Here is a 24,009-nt window from a genome sequence, read left to right as displayed (position 1 = left end):
TTAACAGATTCTTCCCACATAAAAATTGGTTATCTGAATAAAGACTCCATATCTATCTTACACATAACTCTTAGTGAAGGCAACAATACAGCTTTTTTCACAAAATGGCTTTTCTTTTTGGCCAATGCTCCCTGATTAAAAAATAAATAAAAATCCAATGTGCTTACTGATGTTCTAAATCTACCCAGGGCTTTTATGCTTAGAGGTCTTGTGCTAAAAAATAATAATGAATACAAGCAACTCCCCGTTTGCACTCTCTCCCAGGTCAAAAACAACTTGCACGTCACACATCAATTGAATGGATGCAAAATGGTTGCCACCTGTACTGGCATCTTATGAATTCAGGCCATTATTAAATGTTGCGAAAGTCTTTATTAAATGTTATTACTCTCCCTCAGCCCCAAAGATCCTGGGAACCGTAATCTGTTAAGGGTGCTAAGGAGACCCCCTATTCCTCTCCCAGAGCTACAATCCCCAGAGTGGTTTAAAAATCAAACCATTTTCCCAGAGAACTCTGGGAATTGCAGCTCTTTGAGGAGAATGGGGGGGTCTCCTAACAACCCTCACTACCCTTAACAAATTACAGTTCCCAGAATTCTTTTGGGGAACCTATGACTGTTTAAAATGGTATGATACTGCTTAAAATGTATAGAGTGGATTTGAACAACAATATAATTTAAGTGTAGCAGCTTAAGTGTTGCTACTGTACTGTATCTTTGGTGTTATAATTAAACATGCAATGCTATTAATAAACTTACTCTAAAGAATAGTTGCCAGCATTCTCCAGGCCAGCATCTGCATGCCCGACTGGTTCAACTCTGCTATTTTCCTCTTCTGTTCCATCTTCATCCTGGTCAGAACAAAAGTGACAGTACCACATAAGCATTTGAATTACCTTTGGATGTCAAAATTTATTCCAGAATTGCTTCCTCACCCCATCCCACAAGAAATATCAAAATTAATTTGATATAACTATTTGTATTCAGCAGTAATGAAGAAAGGTTTATATTCAAGTATGCAATATTTGAAATTGCTCCACAAAGTGCTATTCTTAATATAAAGGAAAGTTTATTTAAAAAAGTCAAATGAATAAATTTGATAAATGAAACAACACAGTGAGCTTTAATCTTAAGTTACAATAATTGACACTTATCGTTTTATTATTAATTATATTTACTAGATGCTCTTTTCATAAGAATAATTCAGTGACATACTATTTTTTTAAGAGTGTAAAAACAAGAACAACCTAAAATACCACAAACACACACACTGCATGTTCTGCACATAAAGAAGAAAGCACACAACCCTGAGATTTCTCCCCATGCCCCATTCACGTGTAGACCCCTCACACTGATAAAATACAGAAAGATCAGAAACAAAGGAGATGGTTATAAATACACATGATTGTGCTACGCAAATAGGGCATTTCCGGAAAATGCCCAGAATTTTTGTAGATTACTTCAGTAGTCATTTGTAATAAACAGTTTTGAAGACTGATATGTTCAAAGTGTTAAAACATATAGCAAGGGAGTATGGGACAGCAGAAGGTAAACTACTGTCAGTGACCATTTCGTGTAGTGGTTCCGTTCCTGGCCACAAACACGTTGGCAGAGCATGTATAAGTGTGCCCTGCACCTTTCCGTTCTGCCCCCATTCCACCCTTCTAGTGACATGTTTAGTGCATTAATCAGTTGTTGCCTATATACTGATTGCAAACATTCTGGTTTTCCTATGCTGGGGTGATGAAGATGTGGCCCTTTTAAATGTTGCTGGACCACAACTCCCATCATCAGCATTGTTCATATTGCCTGGGGCTGGTGGAAGTCCAACAACATCTGACGGTTCAAAGGTTCCCCACACAGGCCTAGACTCTCGTTCCCTTACTCATAAACATGGAAGGAAACACTGAAACTATCACAAACAGGAGACTCATCAAAGACCTATATTTGCGGCCTGTATTTTTAAGTCCCTCACCACGCCCCCAATACAAATGCCCATGCTTCGGGCTCCTTGAAGAAATCCTACAGAATTTGCTGCTTGCTGAATAACTACTCTGCAGAACACAATGCAATAGAAGTCCAACTCTCTTGATGAAGTTTGTTTAAGTGGTTTGGAAACTACCAATTTAACAGTTACCACAAAGACACATCTTCCATAGCCAACACACTGTGGCTGTTGTGCCCCGACATAAATACCAATTGCTTAAAGGGTTTCCATTAAACTCTGGAGCAATAGGAAGATGGAGGAAGAACAATTAAGCAATTTCCGGAGCTGTTTTTGGATTCTAAAAAAACTTTAAAGGGTACTACGTTGGTTTACCTTAATGGAAATTTAAACTGTTGCTACATATACATACTCCATTTTAATCTGAAAATTATGCATGCAGTAGCTACTAGTTCATCCATTTATGGGACTTTTCATTAGAAGAGGAGGAGCCACAGCACTGTTAGCTCTGCAACTTTCACAGACAATTGTGTTTCTTTTATTCCTCCCATGTACAAACAAAGAGACACAAAAAACTATTGTAATGTAGCCAGCAGATTTCAGAGCGCAGATTTTAGATTCTACACACTGAGGCATCAATCAGCAAAATAATAAGTGGTGGGTGAAGGGTTATGAGTTCAGCGCAGAGAGAGTCAGACAATATATTAAATTATTGAAGAGATATTAAAGCAAGGCAGAGGCAGCTGGTAATGTCCAATTGACATTTCCTCTGAGAGTCTGCAAAAATAAGGAGCTGGATGCACCAAGCTTTCTCTCTGAGTTGTAGATGCTTTGTGCACGCGCTGGATGGAAGCTCGCTGCGTGAGACGAAGCTCCTTGAAGATTGATGATCCTGTGTTTTGAGAGGCTCTAATATGCACTTCTTAGTCATCTATCTCTCTTAAGCACCAGGCAAGTAATACATTTCAAAGGTTAACCAGCATCTTGAACTTGCTTAAGACTGCATTAGGAACATAAACACAAACTCCAAATAAGATGTGGGTGTTATTTATTTATTTTAAAAGGTGTTCAAATATATAAAGAGTTGAGTCTTCCAGCAACATGTTAGCAATCATAAGTGATTTCAGATGTATTGATTTTAGCGTGTGTGAGTTAAAATTTGCTCCATGGAGCATAACTGAAAACATAAATATTTAAGGATACTAGACAAAACCTCACCAGTGCAGGCTATATACTCTCTTCCCTATGAATACAAAGGAGATGGCTGTGATCCAAAGATACCTGCTTATCTATGGGAAAGCAGAGAGTTTTCCCTTCAAACAGCACGTCCCTCACATCTCATGGAACACTACTCTGGAGTGGCTTCTCACCTTCAGGGGCAGATTTTTAAGGGTGCTGCTAGAATCACTTGAGACACTAAAATGTGTATTTATTTATTACATCTATATTCCACCTTTCTTCCAAAGAGCTCCAAACAACAGACATGGTTCTCCCCCTCCCAAATTTATAATCACAAGAACCCTGTGATGTAGGGTCAGGCTAATTGACAGTGAATGGCCCATGGTCATGCAGTGAGCTTCACGGCTGGGTGGGGATATAAACCCTGGCCTTAGAAGTCCTACTTTAGCACTGCAACCACTGCACAACCACTGGTTATCCTGTGGAGAGATGATATTAAAATAAAAGCATGGGATTAGAGAAGTCATGTGCAGTGCTCACGGGAGAAGTCGGGCAGCAGTATTCCACGCTAGTTGCAGTTTCATGAGGATACGCCCATGCAGAGTCCACTGCAATAGTTCAACAAGATGTTACGAAGGCTTCCCCCACTGTGGCCAAGCTATCATTGTCCAGGAACAGACATAACTGAAACTTTAAGAAAAGCACTGAAGGCCACTAAGGACACCTTTGCCTCCAGTGATAGTGATGGATCTAGGAGTAACCCCAGGCTATAGACTTGTTCCTTCAGGGAAAGTACAAACCCCTCAAGAACAGGCAAGCTTCCAATTTCCTGAACCTGAGAATCACCCACCCATGAGGCTTCTGTTTTACCAGGATTCAGCTGGAGATTGCATGGAATCCCAAAATGAGAGTAAGATAGAGAGAGAGAACATTTGACAGAGATCCATTTTTTTCATGGAACCTAGATCTAGACTAGTAGATCTATGAACAATTGATGAAGAGCCCAGGCAACCTGGCCCCTGCTTCTGCACTTACTCAATCCTGCAAATATTCACAAGGAAGATTTGTAAAGGGCCCTCCATTTTAACAGGTCTTTTGGGAAGTGCCTTGATTTTAATGTTGCAGCTATGCACAGCACATTATGTTGTTCCCTATTGCAGTTAATGTAGTTTGTTCTTAAATTAATTAACAGGGTTTTATTTTTATCTACATTGATTTTCTTTCCCTCTGCTGTTTCAGCACCATTCTAACCTATATTAATAAAGCCAGATAAAAAATTTTTTAAAAAAATTAACACACACTTATTTAAGAGGATGTACAAAATATATTTGGACATTTGAAAAATGTCCTGTCTTCCAGGAAGCCATAAGTTGGAACTGGTGATGGTGTTTTCCCTGAAGTTTTAAAACTCTAAGGAAACAGAATAGTGTTTGGAAGTTGAGTCTGGTAATCCTGTGAGGCTTAAAATTTGTCTCTCAATTATGATCCTTAAGAGTAAAAGAAGCTCGTAAACTTCACTAGAGCAGTGGTATCATGATGCTATAATCAACAGATGTGTCTTTAAAAAAAAATCACAAAAACTTTAATATTTCCGTAATCAGCTACTCTTTTATTTCCCATGTAACATAGACTTTCTTTTACATAGAACCAAACGTAGAGTAATTTGGACACCTGCATAGGGAAGTAACTTAGAATTCTCATTTGCTAAAAAAAGCATCTAGCTTCGAAAGTATCTGCAATTATTGCCATGAGTTTCTTCTTAAATTAAAAACCCCACCTGTTACTGAGGTAAAATTAGAAAATGCTATACTTTATTTAGGGGTTTGAGAAAGTTCCAGAATCAATGATACAGCAATTTTAAGCAACACATTTGGTACAATTATAGTTTTCATAAAAAGTATGTTCAAATCTACATTTTCATAGGAGCGTGTACTGAATTACATATTATTAGGAACTACTGTACCAACTTTTTTGCACGGATGCAGAATTTTCAATATAATTTCAGAGTCATATGTTAACAGCATAGTAGGCTAAAAAAAACACCTGGTTCTTGTATGTCACCTCTCTTCCTCATTGGCTAAGAAATGATTGATTCTATTAAATAGCCATGAACAGTCCAACACTGAGATTTACTTGATTCAATTTATATCATACCTTCCCAAAGGCAAATTATAATCTTGAGCCCTAGAAATTTTGCTGCCTAAAATGAAGGAATAACTCCACATACAGAAGTCAGACAGATAAGCCACTGGATCCCACTGCCATTTGGATCACAACTTCCACAACTTCAGAGGGCAGCTGACTAGGGAATGCAGAGTGCACGCAACAATCCCTTTCCCCCAACAGTTTGCTGCCATTGACTGTGCTCACTGTGCTCACTGCCCATCCAATCAAATGCTGCAATGCAGTAGTAGTCGTGCCAGTGTGTGTCATGTAAGCAGAGCAACTCATGCAATGTGCATGATGCCTGCTGTAGTGCATGGCCTATGCTGGCTTTGCTGTCCCTCTGCCGGCTCTGCCGGCTCACTCGGTCACGGGCTTCTGCTGTAGTGCTGTCTCTGGCATACTGGCAGAATGTGAGCAAGACAGAAAGGCCAGCGACAACCAAGCATCTCTGCTATCTCATTCTACCTAATGCTAGGATCAGTCCAGGGAATAACCTGAAAGAGGGCGTGGTTGGCTGGCTGGCTGGCTCCATTAAGAGAAAGACTCTACACAGCAATGTTTTGTTGGAGGTCTCATTCCCATTTATTATATATGAATACATGCTTCCTAGGGATAGTCGCTTGGTGGGAAAGTGAATTACAATAGTGAAGTTGTCAATTTTGATTGGTATTGTGTCCCTTATGTTACTAATCAATTTTATGTTGCTAATTAATTTCATGAAACAATGCATTCAGGGAAAATAGGATTTTTTTTCAAAAGGAATATGTACCAGCAGGAAATGTTCCAAGCAGGGACCACAAGTAAGTTTGCTGTCCACAATTCTTTTATTTGTTTATTTTGCGGAGGAGTTTCGCTGTCTACAACTACCTCACCCATTCCTACCTCACACTCATGCCCTTTTCCTCGCATTTTTCAGTTACCCGGAAAGGCACTGTTCTCTCCAACACCACAAATAAAAGTGTGAAATGAGACGCTGAGTGAAATAACAAAGACAAGAGCACTCAGAGCCCGGAGAATTATATCAGGATCATTCATTCAGGTGAGGGGGGTGGGGTGTCTTGCTGTTTAGATATGCAACACCACACAGTGGAAGAGGTCTCAAGTGAAACAAGCTCTTACATGTAGTTCAAACTTAGCAGAGGGAAGGTGAGCCTGAGTGAGCTACATGATGGCTAAGGCGCATTGCCTCATTGAAATTCTGCCAAACAGCAGATACCACTGCACAATTCCACAGTATGAAAGACGGGGCTGTTGCCTTTCAGCCCAAGAGGCATCTACTGCGTTAATCTTATCAGGGAGAAAAGCTAACAGAGGCAAGGAATAGCTTTCTCTGATAATAACCTGTATAAACATTGAGGCCTTTCTTAGAGTGCCATTTGCATGTCGAGGTCCCCAAGCCACCCCAATAATTCACACAGAATTTTTGTTTAAGGTTTTTGGCATAATTTTGGCCACAACTTTATTAAAATACAAAAAAATGTGAGTGGTTGCTTAGGCATTGGTTGCTACTATCTGTCCCTGCCCGGGGACAGACTGACTTCCGCATGCCTGCAAAAGTCAGAAAGGGAAAACATTTTGGAGAGAAAGATGGAGCTGGGTACCATGCCCTCACCTCTCCCCAAATGCTCCCAGGGGCTCTTGCGTGGCCCTAGCCCCTTGACAGGGGTGCGGACAAAAGAATGGCAAGACCCCGGATTCCTTTAACGGAATTCCCTTGCAGCAGCAGCATGGGAGGGGCAGGCACAGCCAATCCATGCCCCTCCACCAACCAATTCATAAACCAATGCCTAACCGCAACCTTACAAGTTGTGACAATTTGCTACGCAGCCAATCATCCAAATGGATAAAATTCCTTCCAGGCCCCTGCCCCAAAAGCAGATGACTCCATGACAGGCATAGCAAGGTCAACGAGAACAACCCTAAATATAGGGAGGGTGGGCGGGTGATCCAATGTGCGCAGCGAAAAGAGGAAGCTCAATGCTGCATGCAGGGAATATAAAACCTCCTGGCTGTCAATCATAAAATGGCAACATTAAATTCTCCCCAACGGCAAAGAGGAGCCCAATCGCAATGGTGGGCAACTACAATTACGTGCCCAGCAACAGTGGGATGTCTTGTTAGACCCCACCGCAACATGTGCTCTCCATGAAGGAGAACACACTTTGCCTTGGAAGACAATACTTTATGCTTTTTTTAAAAAAATTCAATAATGTTTGCAATAATAATAAAAGTGTGCCACCATTATCAGAGAGATCAGAGATGATACAACTGCCTTTAATGGTGTATGGGTAGGTGTGTATATCTCCCCATTCCCACTCTGGTCAGGAAGCACCTCCCCTGTTCAACTCATAATGCTAGAGACTGAAGTGGTACTTAGACACGAAGAAGTTGGGTGAGAAAATGGCCCAGGAGTTTGGGAAACTTAGAGACAGCAGACAATGACTAAAGGGTAGGCAATCAAGAGAAGGATCCGAGGAGCTAGAAGAATCTTAAACAAAACCAGAAAAGAAACAGATAGCTGAGAAAGGGAGACAATGAGAACTCACATATTGGGGTGGGGAGCCCCACCCAGCAGGGTCTAGTGACTCTTTGGGAAAAGATTCACAATTGTCACACTTTTTATGTCAGTTTTCATACTTTCTTATAAAAATGGCAAAATTACTTAAGGCCATGCTAATAAACAAGTCATTGGAAGGGAAGAATTCTAAGTTCTTTCTGCAAAGGTATGCTCCCCAACCCATAATAAAATTCATTCACAGGGGAATGCTTAACATTTCCCACATTAATTTATTCTCCTCTGCAAATGCCCTTCCAGGTTAACTTACTGCAGTTCCTTGACACTGCCTGGTTAAAAAAAGGAGGGCAAAGACAGCCTAGGTATGAAAGGTGTTTGCAGAGGAGAAGCAGTGAGCAATGGTAGGGTTAAACACAGTCCAACCTTTGACTTCTGATTGTCCTTCCATGCAAATGCCTTCCTCTCTCCACAAAAGTGTTATGGTGCAAGTGGGGATGGATAGTGTTCAGAAGTCTGTTTGGCAAATTGCTACAAAGTCGTACATTATATTATACATTATAAATTATACATTAGATTATTGCAGATGCAATAATACAACAAAGAATATCTTATTCCACATAGTTATGTGTATCTTAATAATTATTTACTCTTGGTAACTTCATACTCAAAATGTTAGAATCAAAACCGTAGGAAATATTTCTTTTTTAATACAATCTGGCTTGGTAGATCTCCATACATAAGACACCTGCTTTCTGCCTTAACTGGCAAACACACTCGCTTAACTGGCTTTCATGTTGCCTTCACTTTGTCATTAAATGCACATATCTCCTGAGAGAAGCAATTTTTAAACATACAGAGGGAACCAGTAGCACAGCTAACTGGCATCCCTTTTCCCAATACAGCATTACACAAACTATCCCTTGTGGCTAGGCTCATATTTCTATACCCGTCTTGAAATACTTTACACACTTGCTACTCTTCAGAGCTGGTAGAGAGTTGGTTCATGTGTAATAGGCCAGGAACCATGATGTTTGTTCAGATGTACAACCCTACCTTCATAAATGCTACCCTTAGCCTATTGCATTTCTTATGAGAAGCCACAGAACTGAAAATATGGCCAAGCTATCTGTAATAGCTTATGCACTCCAGTGTAGTGGTTAGATTGCTGGACTGTCACCTGGGAGGACCAAGGGTCAAATCTTCACTCTGCCACCAAGCTCACTGGGTGACCTTAATTAAGCAAATCACTGCCTCTCAGCCTAACCTATCCCACAGAGATGTTGTGACAATAAAATGGGAGGGAGAGACCTATGTATGCCATCTTATGCTTCTTGGAGGAAAAGTGAGATATAAAATTTGTAGTAATAGAAATAAATAGTAAACAACAATAATTGTTCTACTGATTACAGAAAGGTAGCCGTGTTGGTCTGCCATAGTCAAAACAAAAAAAAAGAGCAACTAAGTTAGTTCTTGGTATGAGCTTTTCTTAGTTGGTCTTTAAGGTGCTACTGGAAGGAAAAAAAATTTTTTTTGTTTTGTTCTACTGATGAGATGGTTTCCCATTGTATTAGCAATCCTTCCAATAGTGAATAGGAGCCAACTCCTAAGATGAACATCTACACATATATTCACAGAGAACCTCATGCAAGGCTACAATCACAAAGCTTACGCAAGATGGAATGGAAATAGGAAACTGTTCCACACTCCTTATGAACAAAGCAAACAAGAAAAATACATGTTTTTAATCAGAGCAGAGTAGAGCTTGATTTAAGAAAAAGAAAACAAAAGGCAGGGAAGCACTTTCCTTTCAAAATACAGGAGAAAGCCCCACAAATACAAGATCTGGAATACATATGTGAAGGCTTGGGTGTATTCCAAATAACAAGAGACAGTTGGCTTATTGGCTTGGCATTAGACCTTGCAGAAGGAACACACCGAACGTGAATTATCTACAATATTTTTACCAAGTGCTATTGTGTAGTGAAACTCACATAATGAGCTCCACGGAACTGCTCTTCAGATCTTGCAAAATAAAGCTAACTTCAAGCCAGCCACAGTCAGCGACTCTCAAGGCTCTGTATATAAAACAAGTTCTGCATCAGGAAATACAAATCTTGTGCTCAAAAATAATTAGGTACAGCAGGGTCATTCAGAGAGGGAAATGCAGGGAAGAGAGGACTGGGAAGCAAACAGGAAGGCATGTTAACCGCAAGTCAGGGTGCCTTGGAGGGCAAAGAAATGCCACTTTTTCCAAAGAGGGGTGGAAACACTCACACACCATGTGCATCAGCTCCATGTTGCTTTTCTATCATCTATATTTCATACTGGTTCTACTCAGTGCTTGATTATTTTTGGCAGGGATTTAAAGAGAGAACCTTCTGTATGCAAAACAGATGATCTGCCACTGAGCTGCAGTCCAGCACTGAGGAATTCAACAGTGCTTCCTAACTACCTTATTTTTTGCTCTATAGGACGCACCCGACCATAGGAGCACCTTGTTTTAGAGGGGGAGAACAAGAAGAAGAAAAATCTCCCCCTCTCTGCACAGAGCCCCTTCAGCGAAGCGGCAGGAGAAACGGAGCCCTTTCCATTTCTCCTCCCGCTTGGCTGAAGGGGCGCTGCGCAGCTCTCCCTCTCTGCTGAAGCCGGGAGAGTCTTGCTCTCCCGGCTTCAGCAAAAGGAACCCGAAGCCTCCAGAGTGCAGCAGGACCTCCCACTGTGTTCCGGAGGCTTCAGGTGGCTATCCCTGAAGCCTTCAGAGCGCAGCGCGAGTTTCTGCTGCGCTCCGGAGGCTTCGGGTTCCTTTTGCTGAAGCCGGGAGAACAAGATTCTCCAGGCTTCAGTGAAAGCAACGTGAAGCCTCCGGAGCACAGAGGGAGCGCTCCCTCTGCACTTCAGAGGCTTCGCGTTGCTATCGCTGAAGCCAAGGAGCCTGCATTCGCTCCATAGGACGCACACACATTTCCCCTTAATTTTTGGAGGGGAAAAATTGCATCCTATAGAGCGAAAAATACGGTACCTTCAGTTCCATAGTGAGCTCCACCCTACCAGTTTAAAAAAACTGAAGTCAGAAGACCTTGAAGATGTTCTACAGCTGTAATGTTCTCTGTGGACTAAACCCAGACTATTCCCTGCTGCTTCTTTAAAATAATTGGGATGTATGTACCAAGTATTCAGTTTAAAAATACTATTTTTTTTCAAATTCAGTGTGCTTAAGGGATGATTTATCCTAAAAAAAAATTCCTAAAATAAACTCCCATCTTCCTTCTTCCAGGCACCCGATAGAACTCATGGTTTGCAGAAAATATTGATCAATTTGTAGATTACACACACTGCTTGTTATTCTGTTGAGACAAAACTAAGGGAGGGGGAGTAATCATCATTACAGCTCACTTACAGATGAATCCACAGCTGTAAAACAATCATTTAAAAGTGTGGGTTTACATGCCTTATCAACAAAATAGATTTCACAGTCCCAAAAGTGACACCTACTGGTAAGGGGAGAAAGGAAAGTCATATGAAAAGCAATCGATGAGGATTGCTTTGATGTACTAATTAATGCAGGCACTGTAGCATTTTCAATACCATTAACTACATACATGCTTTCTAAGAATATGATCAATTCAGAAATTATAGAAGATACCATTTTATTATTTCATGCACATATTTTATGCCGTTGCAGCACAGTATACATAACTAATTTTATTTATAAATAAATATTTAAAGAAATATTATATTTACATAATTTCCTAAACAGAAACTGCAAGGCTGGTTTTGTTGGAATTGTGTTTAATTTTCTTTTAAGCTTTGAGGGGTTTTTATTTTGTCTTGTTTTTTGTTATATTGATTTGTTGATTTTAAATTGTACCTCTGTGTTGGTATAGATACTATTTAGCCACACTTTTGTGCAACATTCTGGAATCTTTTGATGCAAAGAATTTAATTAAAACCAAAAATAAAATAAAATAAAATAAAATAAATAAGTAGCTTGCCTCTCTAGATTTTTTCTTTGGAGTACAAACATTGTGCATGTTAAACTGGAATATGCAAAGCAAACACACTTTTAAGCACATCTCTCTCTCTCTCTCTCTCTCTCTCTCTCACACACACACACACACACACACACACACAGTGCCTAAAAAGAGAATGAAACCTTCCAGCAGTGGCCTCAGGTCACTTTGTCCTGAAGTAACAGCTTATATAGCACATTCCTGGTGTACACATTTGTATACCAACATCTGGAAATTATTAAAATTAATGCGTGCAAAATAATTGTTGGAGGGTCAATAAATTAAGTTTTGCTATTACCATGGGACAAATGGTTAAATATATATGGGGGCAGTATCTAGTTACACTGCAGTTTATCATTCATTTACGCCCCATGTATGTAGCTAAAGTACTAAATTCTCCTGAGATGTTATGTTTCCCAAGTTTCCTCCTCAGCAGTGACAGAGAAAAAAGGAATCAAAATGGCTTTTTGCTCTGCTTCTTCAAACAGTTTAGATCTCAAGCCCATACTCTCCACCACTGAAACCAGGCCTGAGCATTGATTAGCTTCTGGCTATAAAAAATATATTGAATGATAAACAAAACAACATAAGAGTCTCCTTACCAGTTGAACTACCATTCTACTTTAGCACTACTCCACATCTGAAAATAATAATAATTTTGAAAACAATAATCTGCAAAACAGGTCCTGACCCTCTGCTATGTTCATACTATATACAATGCAGCACTTGGGACTGTATGAAATTCACAGCCCATTTCGCATCATGGAAGCCGCTGCAGAACAATTTCCCCACAGCAGAGTCACAGCAGCCCATCCTAAAGCCCTCATTGAGCCTCCTGAAAACTGGTCAATACTGCCATAAGAAGAGGGAAGGTGAATACAGTGGTACCTCGGGTTAAGAACTTAATTCGTTCTGGAGATCCGTTCTTAACCTGAAACTGTTCTTAACCTGAGGTACCACTTTAGCTAATGGGGTCTCCCGCTGCTGCCGCACCACCAAAGCAAGATTTCTGTTCTCATCTGTTCTTAACCTGAGGTACTATTCTGTTCTTAACCTGAGGTACTATTTCTGGGTTAGTGGAGTCTGTAACCTGAAGCGTCTGTAACCCGAGGTACCACTGTAGTGTGATTTCTACAACTTGCAAGTAATGTGTGACAAGGCTCTTTGGAGGGTCCTATCCATCTGTTTCTTGCTTGTTTAAGCAGCTACTGCTATTCCAAGATTAGAAGACAGTACCATGTCAATGGGACGCGGGTGGCGCTGTGGGTTAAACCACAGAGCCTAGGACTTGCCAATCAGAAGGTCAGTGGTTTGAATCCCCGCGACTGGGTGAGCTCCCATTGCTCGGTCCCTGCTCCTGCCAACCTAGCAGTTCGAAAGCACATCAAAGTGCAAGTAGATAAATAGGTACCGCTCCAGCGGGACAGTAAACGGTGTTTCCGTGCGCTGCTCTGGTTCACCAGAAGCGACTTAGTCATGCTGGCCACATGACCCGGAAGCTGTCTGAGGACAAACATCAGCTCCCTTGGCCAATAAAGCGAGATGAGCGCCGCAACCCCAGAGTTGGTCACGACTGGACCTAATGGTCAGGGGTCCCTTTACCTTTACCATGTCAATAAGTACACTGCTATGAAGTGGAATCTTGTCAGAAGTTGCTTGATAGGTGCAGGAGAGTCACTGCCGCTTACCAGAACAGAGGGGCAGGGCACTGGAGAGGTTGGGGTGGTATGGGTGCCCCAAATTGGCTCTGCTGATGAATGGCCACCAGAGCCAACCCAGGACACTTTGTTGGCTCTCTGTGCCCGGTTGCCTCCTCTGCCACCACCCATCGCCGCCAGGTGTGGCAAATGCAGCTGGATCTGCAGTCTGATGTGACTGCCTCACCTCACCACATGAGCCTTAATGGGCACAGCTCCCCCTTCCAGTAAGTGACAGTAAGACTGCTGCTGCTGGGAAGCCAGCATTGTGGCTCCACCCCACAGCTGCTTCTGAATCTAGGCACACCATTCTCCTTTTGTGAATGCCACACTTCCTATTCACTGCAAGTGAACACAATGCAAAAGCGTGCAGAAAACGGATGAGGCATCCGAGAAACAACTAGGAAAGCATGCTCTGTAGTGCATGGCATTATTGAATCTACATAAAAGAGGAAAGTAAGCCATGGAGACAAGGAGTCAGTTGGCAGCCCTGAATTCACACAACTGAGGTACATTCTCAGTGAAATACTCTGAAAAAAGTAGGTCAAGATAAACACATCCATTAGCCCTTCTATAAATAGAACACTTTTGAGTTCACCTGCTTGCACTAATGTAGAACCTATCTATGTATGTATGTATCTATCATTCTAGCCCAACGGCTATTCAGTAAAAACAAACAAAAGCATTTATTTAAGTGAGTGATTAAAAAAATAAAAGGTAAAACCAAGCCACACTGAACATATGGCATTGGGACACAAAAATTTTCCCTACAGAGAGGGAAACTAAACTCAAAGAAATCACCTGTATAAGTCTGAAGCACTGAGACAGATGCATAATAGATGGCTTCTATGACCTTTCTAGGCACACAGAGACAACGCAAGAGAAGAAATTATACAGAAACCGATGCTCATTTATGGATATAAAGCAGAAAGCATGCAATTCACCTTGCTTCCTCAAAGAACAAAGTTAAAATTACCCCAATTCATTCATGGCCTATTATTTGTGAATACAAAATATGTTAGGATTTTGAAAGTGAAATGCACCCCTAGTGCAACTTTCAATTGGTTTCATACACTGGCTTTCATTCTTATTTTTTTATTTATAAAGCGAAGCATTCCTTTGTTCCTTAACTTGAAAACCTCTGTCATAGTGCAACGGTTCTCTTCTTCTTAACTTCAGAAAAACATGTTTCATTCTGTTCCCCTGTGTAAACCTAGACGTAAGCTAGAAGTCTTTGTGTTCTGTTTTCTGTCGCTTGAAAATGACCTTACTTAAATCGCCTTTCCATATTTTTCAAAAATCACTTCTCATTTTTAAAATCCCTGCAATAGAGTCATCGGTGATGTCATTAGGAAATTAATAGCATTTCTAATTAAAACATAATTAAACAGAAAATAAATATGTTTTAATAATGTCAGGATTCTGGTATCCTGGACGGGTCAAAACCCTGGTAGGTCTGCTATAATTCTAAATTTCCTGCAACTCTGCAATTTTAAAAAGGGCAAAGTGGCAAGATAAAAATAACACTCATGATTTTAAAAACCATTTTCCCTTCCTGTGTCACTAACACTCTGCTCTATTATTAAAACTGAAAGAATCTTTAAAATCCAATTTAGTTTTCATTTCCACTCATTTTGCTAAGTTAATCGCATCTCAGTCTGCTCAGTGCAGAATGGAAGAACCCGTCTTCTGTTCTATACTCTCACTCCCAGTCGTCGCACGCTAACAGACCTTCGCAGGTGAAGGCTTTAATTATCTCTGGAATGTAAAGCAAGAGAGAAACATTACAACATTTAAATCCTTGCAAACCTGGCAGCTGCCATCCTACCCAACACCACACCAGGATATGAATCCAGGAACTCCAAGGCCAAACACATAAATCTTACACCTTGAAATAATGAGCTAGCCTTCAGGGTTTATACCTCCCGTCCCCATACGCTGCCCTAGTGAAGAAGCCTACAGCTGCTGGTTGTATAATTTAGCTTTTTCTTTCCCCCACTGAATCAAAGGCACATTTACAAAATTACAATACATTCCTCACTATCAATCTCTCAGATCCAGAGCACTGTGCAGGCATTTCTTTCCACATGGGCATATGGACTTGGGAGACCATATTCTGACTGGGAGCAGTGATGCCATTGAAACAGAAAATTGGTAGAGCTGCGTGGCTCACTCAGGAGAGCTTGGGAACCTTGGTTAGTGTGAGCACCCAATATCCTTGGACAGCTACTAGGGCCCAGAACTTGGGAAGCGACCACACCTTCCTTGCCCCCCGTCCTCCTCAGTGTTTTCCCTGGCCCAGTGCTCTAAGCAACACCAGCAACTGAGTCAAGCTGCCACTTTTGTTCCCCCCAATCCCCAAACATAGGGTTGCTACAGGGCATTGTGATAAATTAAAACTGTACCCTCCTCCACCATCATTTGGCACTGCTTAGAGTGCTGCTATCTGACACTACTTCCCAGTTAAGACCACCACAGGTCACCAACAGAGAAATCCAAGAATGTACTTTGCTCAGAGCCACCTCAAACCTGAAGCTAGCACATGCACAGAGCAATGATTCTGGTCAGCCACTGTGAGAACAGGATGCTGGACTAGATAGGACATTGGCCTGATCCAGCAGGATTGTCTTAGATCAGGGGTCAGCAAGGCTTACCGGGAATGGACTGGATCACTCCCACGGAGATCCTACATGGGCCAGACCAGCGCAGCGTGATGCCAGACATCGCGTCTGCACATGTCTGCAGTGCCGGAAATCGCTTCTACACATGCCCAGATGCTGAAAATCGCGCCTGCTCAAAGTGATTTTCGGCGTCTGTGCATGTGCAGAAGTGATTTCCGGAGCCACGAAAGAGAGTCCTGGTGCTGCAGTGCACTGTTTTAACACAGCGCACGGGGACTCACCAAGCGGGCAGCTTGGTTTGGGGGCGGTTCATGGGCCAGTTAAGCGACCCTCATGAGCCACATCCGGCCCATGGGCCTTAGGCTGCCAACCTCTGTCTTAGATTCTTAGCCATTCTCTGTTCATATCATCTCTTAACGTATAACAGATACACCACTGGAGTTCTGAGTTTAGTGTTCTGAGACACTGCAGCCTTGCTGCCTTTCCCAAATCACCACCCCTCTTTCAAACTATTTCAGGTTACCCTTGTTACTGGGATCGAAATTGCCCTGTGCATGTGTTTGCTTCAGGTTTGAGGTGAAGGTCATCATCTTAGGGAAGTCTGACCTAGGTGGTCTTATTGACAACATGCCATATGCATATAACCATCTTAGTTGCCAATCATAGAGCTGCCTAGCGCACACAAAATATTCACAGCAATACTACAAATCAAGCATTCAGCTCCAATATGACAAAATTGACACAATTATGTATATAAACAGAACTATCTACTCCCTTTTGTCTGTGCAAAGGAGTCCTGGTGGCAGATATGCAGTTTTAAAATCAGAGTGTTAACTCCACAGGACGCCTGCATTAGATCCTTCACAGGTCATTCAGTGAATCAATTTCTGACAAACAACTTCTTGAAATCTCACTAAAGACTTCCACTATTTTTTTTCTGCTCTGATTGCTAGGCACAGCACCCTAATGGGAGTTGAAGACAGTCTGCATCTTTGCAATTTTACCGGTGGGTTTTAATTGCCACATGTAAACGCTCACTAAGTTAACATGCTCAGGTTAAGTTATAGCCATCTACTGAAGGGAATCACAAATCAACAGCAGTCCAAGGCTCCAACAAATGATAATGCTGGACAAGCAATTACTTTCCTCGTAACAAATTAATGGATCATTTTCATTTTAAGATTATCAAAGGACAACTGGAATTCCCATGGCTAAAATGCAATGCCCGAGTTCACAGAAAATTTGCATTAGGATAGGGGACAGCAACATGGGCATAGCTGGGGGGGCAGCTGCCCCCCTAAATCAAGTAAATAAATAAAAATACTTAACTGACCAATTGCATCACCAATTAGTTGGTTCTGCCCTCCTAACAGATTGCCTGCCCTCCCCTAAAATAAATCCTGGCTATGCCCATGAACAGCAACCTGGTGCCCAGAATCGTGGAAAGAGGCGTATATTACACTTATACCGAAAACGGAAACTGAAAAGACACAACTTAAGAACTACCGTCCCATATCCTTATTAAATGTGGATTACAAAATTTTTGCTGATATTTTGGCTAAGAGACTGAAAAAAGTATTGATTGAGGAGATTCATAAGGACCAAGCGGGCTTTCTACCGGGAAGACATCTATCTGATAATTTGAGGAACATAATTGACATTTTGGAAAAGCGAGAAGTGAATATAAACACTAAAGCAGTTCTGATATTTGTGGATGCAGAGAAAGCTTTTGACAATATCTCTTGGAGTTTTATGAAAAAGAACCTACAGGGTATGGGGGTAGGCCAAGGCTTTGAGAATGGTATAGGTGCAATATATTCTGAACAAAATGCTAAATTAATTGTAAATGACGTGGTTACGGAAGAATTTAAGATAGAAAAAGGGACACGACAAGGGTGCCCAATTTCCCCATTGCTTTTTATATTGGTCCTGGAGGTCCTGCTGAACATGATTAGAAGGGACCGGTTGGTTAAAGGTATACAGGTCGGAGCTAAACAGTATAAACTGAGAGCATTTGCAGATGACCTAGTTTTGACGTTACAAGAGCCAGAATCTAGTACTAAAAGAGTTTTAGAACTAATTCAAGAATTTGGTCAGGTGGCAGGATTCAAATTGAACAAGTCAAAAACTAAGGTTTTAGAGAAAAACTTAACATTGACTGAAAGAGAGAAGTTTCAGAATGAAACAGGTTTAACTGTGGTTAAGAAAGTGAAATACCTGGGGATTAACATGACAGCTAAAAATGGGAATTTGTTTAAAGAGAACTATGAAAAATGTTGGATGGAAGTGAAAAAAGATTTAGAAATTTGGTCAAATTTGAAGCTTTCCTTGTTGGGTCGAATTGCAGCTATAAAGATGAATGTATTGCCTAGAATGTTGTTTTTGTTTCAAACATTGCAAATTGTGGACAAGATGGACTGTTTCAAGAAGTGGCAGAAAGACATTTCTAAATTTGTCTGGCAGGGCAAGAAGCCCAGAATAAAATTTAAGATATTAACTGATGCAAAGGAAAGGGGTGGATTTGCCCTGCCAGACTTTAAACTTTACTATGAATCAGCAGCGTTCTGCTGGTTGAAAGACTGGCTGCTTCTTGAGAACACAGACATTTTGGATCTAGAAGGTTTTAACAACGTTTTTGGGTGGCATGCATATTTGTGGTATGACAAGGTTAAAGCACATAAAGCATTTAAAAACCATATTGTTAGGAAAGCATTGTTTAATGTTTGGATTAGATATAAAGATTTATTGGAAAATAAAACCCCAAGGTGGTTGTCACCAATGGAAGCGAAAGCACAGAAAAAGCTCAATATGGAGGCCAAATGGCCGAAGTATTGGGAAATTTTGGAAGAAGAAGAAGATAGACTGAAACTGCAGAGTTTTGAGAAACTAAAAAACAAAGTGCAAGACTGGCTTCATTATTATCAGATAATGGAGGCTTACAATTTGGATAAGAAAGTTGGCTTCCAGGTGGAAAAATCTAAATTGGAAATAGAACTGTTAGAACCCAAAACTAAGATTTTGTCAAAAATGTATAACTTGCTGTTGAAATGGAACACTCAGGATGAGACGGTCAAATCTGCTCTGATCAAATGGGCACAAGATGTTGGACATAACATTATGTTTGCTGACTGGGAACAGTTGTGGACCACTGGGATGAAATTTACGGCATGTAATGCCTTAAGAGAAAATATTATGAAAATGATATACAGGTGGTACATGACCCCAGTCAAGCTTGCAAAAATTTACCATTTGCCCGACAATAAATGTTGGAAATGCAAAGAAAATGAAGGTACATTCTTTCACCTTTGGTGGACGTGCCCTAAGATTAAGGCTTTCTGGGAAATGATCTATAACGAATTGAAAAAGGTATTTAAATATACCTTCTTGAAGAAACCAGAGGCCTTTCTCTTGGGCATGGTCGGCCAGTTGGTGTCAAAAAAGGATAGAACTTTCTTTATGTATGCTACAACAGCAGCAAGAATACTTATTGCAAAGTACTGGAAGATGCAAGATTTACCCACTCTGGAAGAATGGCAGATGAAGATGATTGACTGCATGGGATTGGCAGAAATGACTGGCAGAATCCGTGACCAGGGAGAAGAGTCGGCGGAAGAAGATTGGAAGAAATTCAAGGACTATCTACAGAAATATTGTAAAATTAATGAATGTTGAATGATGTCGGATAGAAATCAAGGGTTTTAGCTGTAATGCTTTGAGATAAGGATTTGCTGAATAAATAATTTGAATTGGAATACAAGAAGGGGAGGTATGAGGAGGTCAGGGAAATATGTCATTGAAAACTAAGTATTGTGAATTTTATGTGTTTTTAAACTTTTTTGCTTTTTTCTTTTTGTTTCTATAAAAATTGGAAACTTTAATAAATATCTTTTAAAAAAAACCCCAGCAAACTGGTGCCCATGGAAGCCATGATGTCATCCAGGGGTGCCTTGTGTACATGCCCTGGACATTATGCTTTCATTTTTAAATAGAAGTAAGTCTCTCACAACTTACTAGGAGGGCTAGAATGTGCCCTCTAAGAGGTACCCTCTAAACAATTTCTGTGGAATGAGAGTGGTCAATACTTTTCCTAGTACTGGATAATGTTCCCTGTTGTTATTAGACAGAAACAGCATCAATGTATGAGAGTGAGTGAGATCTCCATAATTTCAACCAGCAGAACATAGCTGGCTTCCCATGATAACCAAACATCAAATCTTGGTTTAGCTCTTTCCAGCATAACAACAATTTATTCTATAGTTTACAGCATGTGGTTTGCCTGGGAAAGCTAAACCTGAACCTGGGTTTGGACAACAAGCTAAGCCAAATATGGGCAGCACAGCAATAGAGCAATGGGGGAAACTTCTCTCCAGGAGCCTGCAAACCACACATTTGCACTAAGTCATAGTTTGGCTTAGTATGACATGCAAAATCTGGCCTAAGCCATAATACACCTTTGTGTTAAGTATTATTTGCTCAGAAAGAATGTCTAGCCATAGCAATGGAGCAATGACATTAAGAGCAACGCCAAAATCCCACTGCATGCAAATGGACTTGCTCCCAGGTACGTATTTATTTGCGGCTTTAGCGCAGCAGCATAACAAAAGGATAGACATGCCAAAAGTTAGTTGGAGGAGAGGGGAGCAAATGTTATGCTAATGTTCCCAAACAATCCAGAATAAAAATGTAAGAAGCAAACATACACTCCCATGCTAAGAAAATGCAATGTACAGAGAGTACAGAAAAAAAATTCTAGACGGTCAATAGAAACAGGTCGAGGGGGACCTTTTTCTTTGCTTAATAGATCCCATATCACACCACTAAATCAGCTTAATTTCAAATCCAGTATTAAGAAATACAAACCCAAAGTCCCCTGGGCATGTGAAACTACTTGTTCTGTTCTTTGGGCCCCAGTCCTTGTCGGTCCAACAATTATTGTACATTACGGAAATATGTTAAAAATTGCTCCTAGCCACAATGGCTATGTTCCACCTCCAGTGTTAGAGTGTCGGTCCAGTGTCGGTCCAACAATTACAGTGGTACCTCGGGTTAAGTACTTAATTCGTTCCGGAGGTCCGTTCTTAACCTGAAACTGTTCTTAACCTGAAGCACCACTTTAGCTAATGGGGCCTCCTGCTGCCGCCGCGCTGCTGGAGCCCGATTTCTGTTCTTATCCTGAAGCAAAGTTCTTAACCTGAAGTACTATTTCTGGGTTAGCGGAGTCTGTAACCTGAAGCGTATGTAACCCGAGGTACCACTGTATTCAACAAACATTATGGAAATATGTTTCCTGGGTTCCTGAATATTCAGGAACCTCCAGGGAAGGAAGAGGATAAGGATAAAAATTGCTCCTAGCCATAATGGCTGCGTTCCCCCTCCAGTATTAGAGGCAGTATGCCTCTGAATACCAGTCCCTGGGAATCACGGGGGGGGGGGAGAGCTCAGATTCTGCTTAGAGGCTTCCTTTAGGGATCTGGTTAGCCACGTAACGCTGGACTAAATGGACCTTTTGTCTGATTCAGTGCTCTCGTTATATTCTAGATGATGTTCTTTGTTTTTCCATAACACCAACACCTTGTACCAAAACAAAACAAAAATCCTTTAGTACATATGCCAGCATTTCTTTGTCCTAGCGGGTTCTACACTTTATTGAATTCTTGCCTTTCTTCCCTGCTCCAAGAAAAACCTTGAAAACTCACGTAGCTTAAAATACTACAATAATATAAAATGCAATGCAACAAAGATCTATAAAATTGATTAAAAGCAGCCCTGCCTCCTGTCCAGCTTCCACATAGGTATGTCGAGGGCAATAAAAACTCACACCCACTTCTAAGTAGTTTAGACCAATGGAGTGTTTTAAAAGCCTTGTTAGAGGAAAGATGGGAGAAGTTACTAATTGTTTCCCCGGGGATTTGAGACTGGGGCCATGGCTGTTTAATGGATTTATTAATTACCTAGATGAGGAAATGGAAACCAAAGTGGTAAAACTTGATGCTGACACGAAGTTATGGAGGTTGGATATTCTTTTCTTCCTTTCTGGTAACTATGCAACCGTCTTGTAACTCTTTATGATAAAGTCCAGAAGGATCTAATCAAATCAGTGGATTGGCTTAGAAGGCTGTTATAATATATACTGGGAAAATGTAACCTAAACTTTCTATAATCACAGAAAGCTCAGAACAAGCCAAAATCTCACAGTGAAAGGAAATGCAGAGAGCGTCCTTAGAAACCCAGTGGGAAAAGCTAGAACCCGTAAAAGACAGCATTAGAGGGTGATGGCAGAACAGCATGATAAATATATCTGGATTCTGCTCCGGTATCTGAGTGCTACACGTGGCTAAGGCTTATCTGAAAAATGACTGTGTTCTGTTGATTAATATTTCCAAGCTCCGCTCTCTTTCACTTGGATGTCATTTGTCTTTATTCATATTGTTGATATGAAAGTTAACCGGAAAGTGCATTGTCCAAGGTAACAGCAATTCAATGCATGAATGAATGCACACAGCACTCTGTAACTGCCTGGATTGTCTTGGGAAACATTCCATCCATATATGGATGCCCCGCACTACGCACCGGGAGCTACTCATGTATGAGTCATGGGAAAGGATGCTTGTATAACACTCCTGTGTACACATTAGAGCCCTAGAATGTAACTGAATCAGCTGGATTCTGATGAAAGTGCAAAGAGTTCTTTTAGAGACAAGGCTACAAACAAATGTATGTTCAATTCCTCTTTTCTGTATTAATCTAACGTCACATTTGGAAAAAATGTGACCCATACTTTGCTGCTTGCACACTTATCTCCTTGTACTGTATATGAAATGATATGACAATGAATTAGAAACATTGAGTACTTTGAAATCTAAAGTACTCACAGAATCATAAATACCAGAGGGAGGTTCCCAATGGATTTTAGATTAATCTTTCTCAATAATTTGCCACTTCTCTCCAATATGGTAAATTACATCTACATCTGCAAATCATGCCTGCAGAATTCTTTCGCACAACAGACAAACTCTTCAGTGAATCTTACTGGAGATCTATGAAGTGAGAATAATAAATAAAAAATATATTCTTACTTTTAATTGTGTAGGAATTTCAAATATATTCTAAAATAGTTGGGGTAGGGTTGCAAACGATATCAAAATCAGTACATTTGGGATAGCATCCTGCATTAAACAGGTAGGAGCAAAAGAGTATGTATTAATACAAGATACATCAAAATTCTTCTGGGGATAAAATTTCTCAAGGCTGGATCAGCCAAGGTAAGCAATTCCAAAATGGTACATTGGGATCTATTAGTAGAGGGGCTTTATGAACAAATTCCCATTAAAGATTGTTGACTACTTCCTATTGCATATAATTCCCAGGACTGCTCAGGGGACTATCATGACACTTTTTATCATGACACACAGTGTTTATAAGGGGAAGAAGAGGCAGAAGAAAAATGCCTAGACCATACTTCTAGCTCTCCAACTCCCTTCTACACAGCCAATACTCAGGGATGGTGGGAGTTATAGTACAACAACATCTGATTGGGCACAGATTCCACATCCTTTCCCTGGTTGTGGGATGTAGGCATACACTGCCTTCTCATACATGGTAAAAATTATTGTTTCAATAATTAAAGTAATTTAAGTCCCTTCCACATGAAGCATGTTCTTACACAGCAGGTAAGAATGCTAGACTTGACTCATGTGTAGACATAGGACCTGATACAAGAGATGGAGAAGCTGATTTATGAGCAATTGTTTTAAAAAGCAGGGCAGGAACTTGGGGGGGGGATCTCACCTGACACTATAAGATACCTATCTACACCCCAACCCCACTCCACTGCAGAGGTGACCACAAAGTGAAACAATTCTTGACCAGCAGTGACA

The 24,009-nt window shown here is 40.8% G+C and overlaps 1 protein-coding gene across 5 annotated transcripts in view; it reads right to left on the bottom strand.

The window, feature by feature from the left end:
* The window catches only part of PARD3 (par-3 family cell polarity regulator), a 542,078-nt gene that overhangs the window by 265,764 nt on the left and 252,305 nt on the right, over positions 1–24,009 (bottom strand). For all 5 annotated transcript variants that reach the window (XM_053359113.1, XM_053359112.1, XM_053359111.1 and 2 more), the window contains exon 6: positions 759–850. In XM_053359113.1, the coding sequence (XP_053215088.1) occupies positions 759–850 (92 nt within the window). The remainder of the gene's footprint in view (positions 1–758; positions 851–24,009) is intronic.

This window comes from Podarcis raffonei, chromosome 12 (genome assembly GCF_027172205.1).
Source record: "Podarcis raffonei isolate rPodRaf1 chromosome 12, rPodRaf1.pri, whole genome shotgun sequence".
Taxonomy (NCBI): Eukaryota; Metazoa; Chordata; class Lepidosauria; order Squamata; family Lacertidae; genus Podarcis; species Podarcis raffonei.
Note: the sequence above shows the minus strand (reverse complement) of the source record. Positions and strands in the feature narration are given on the sequence as shown.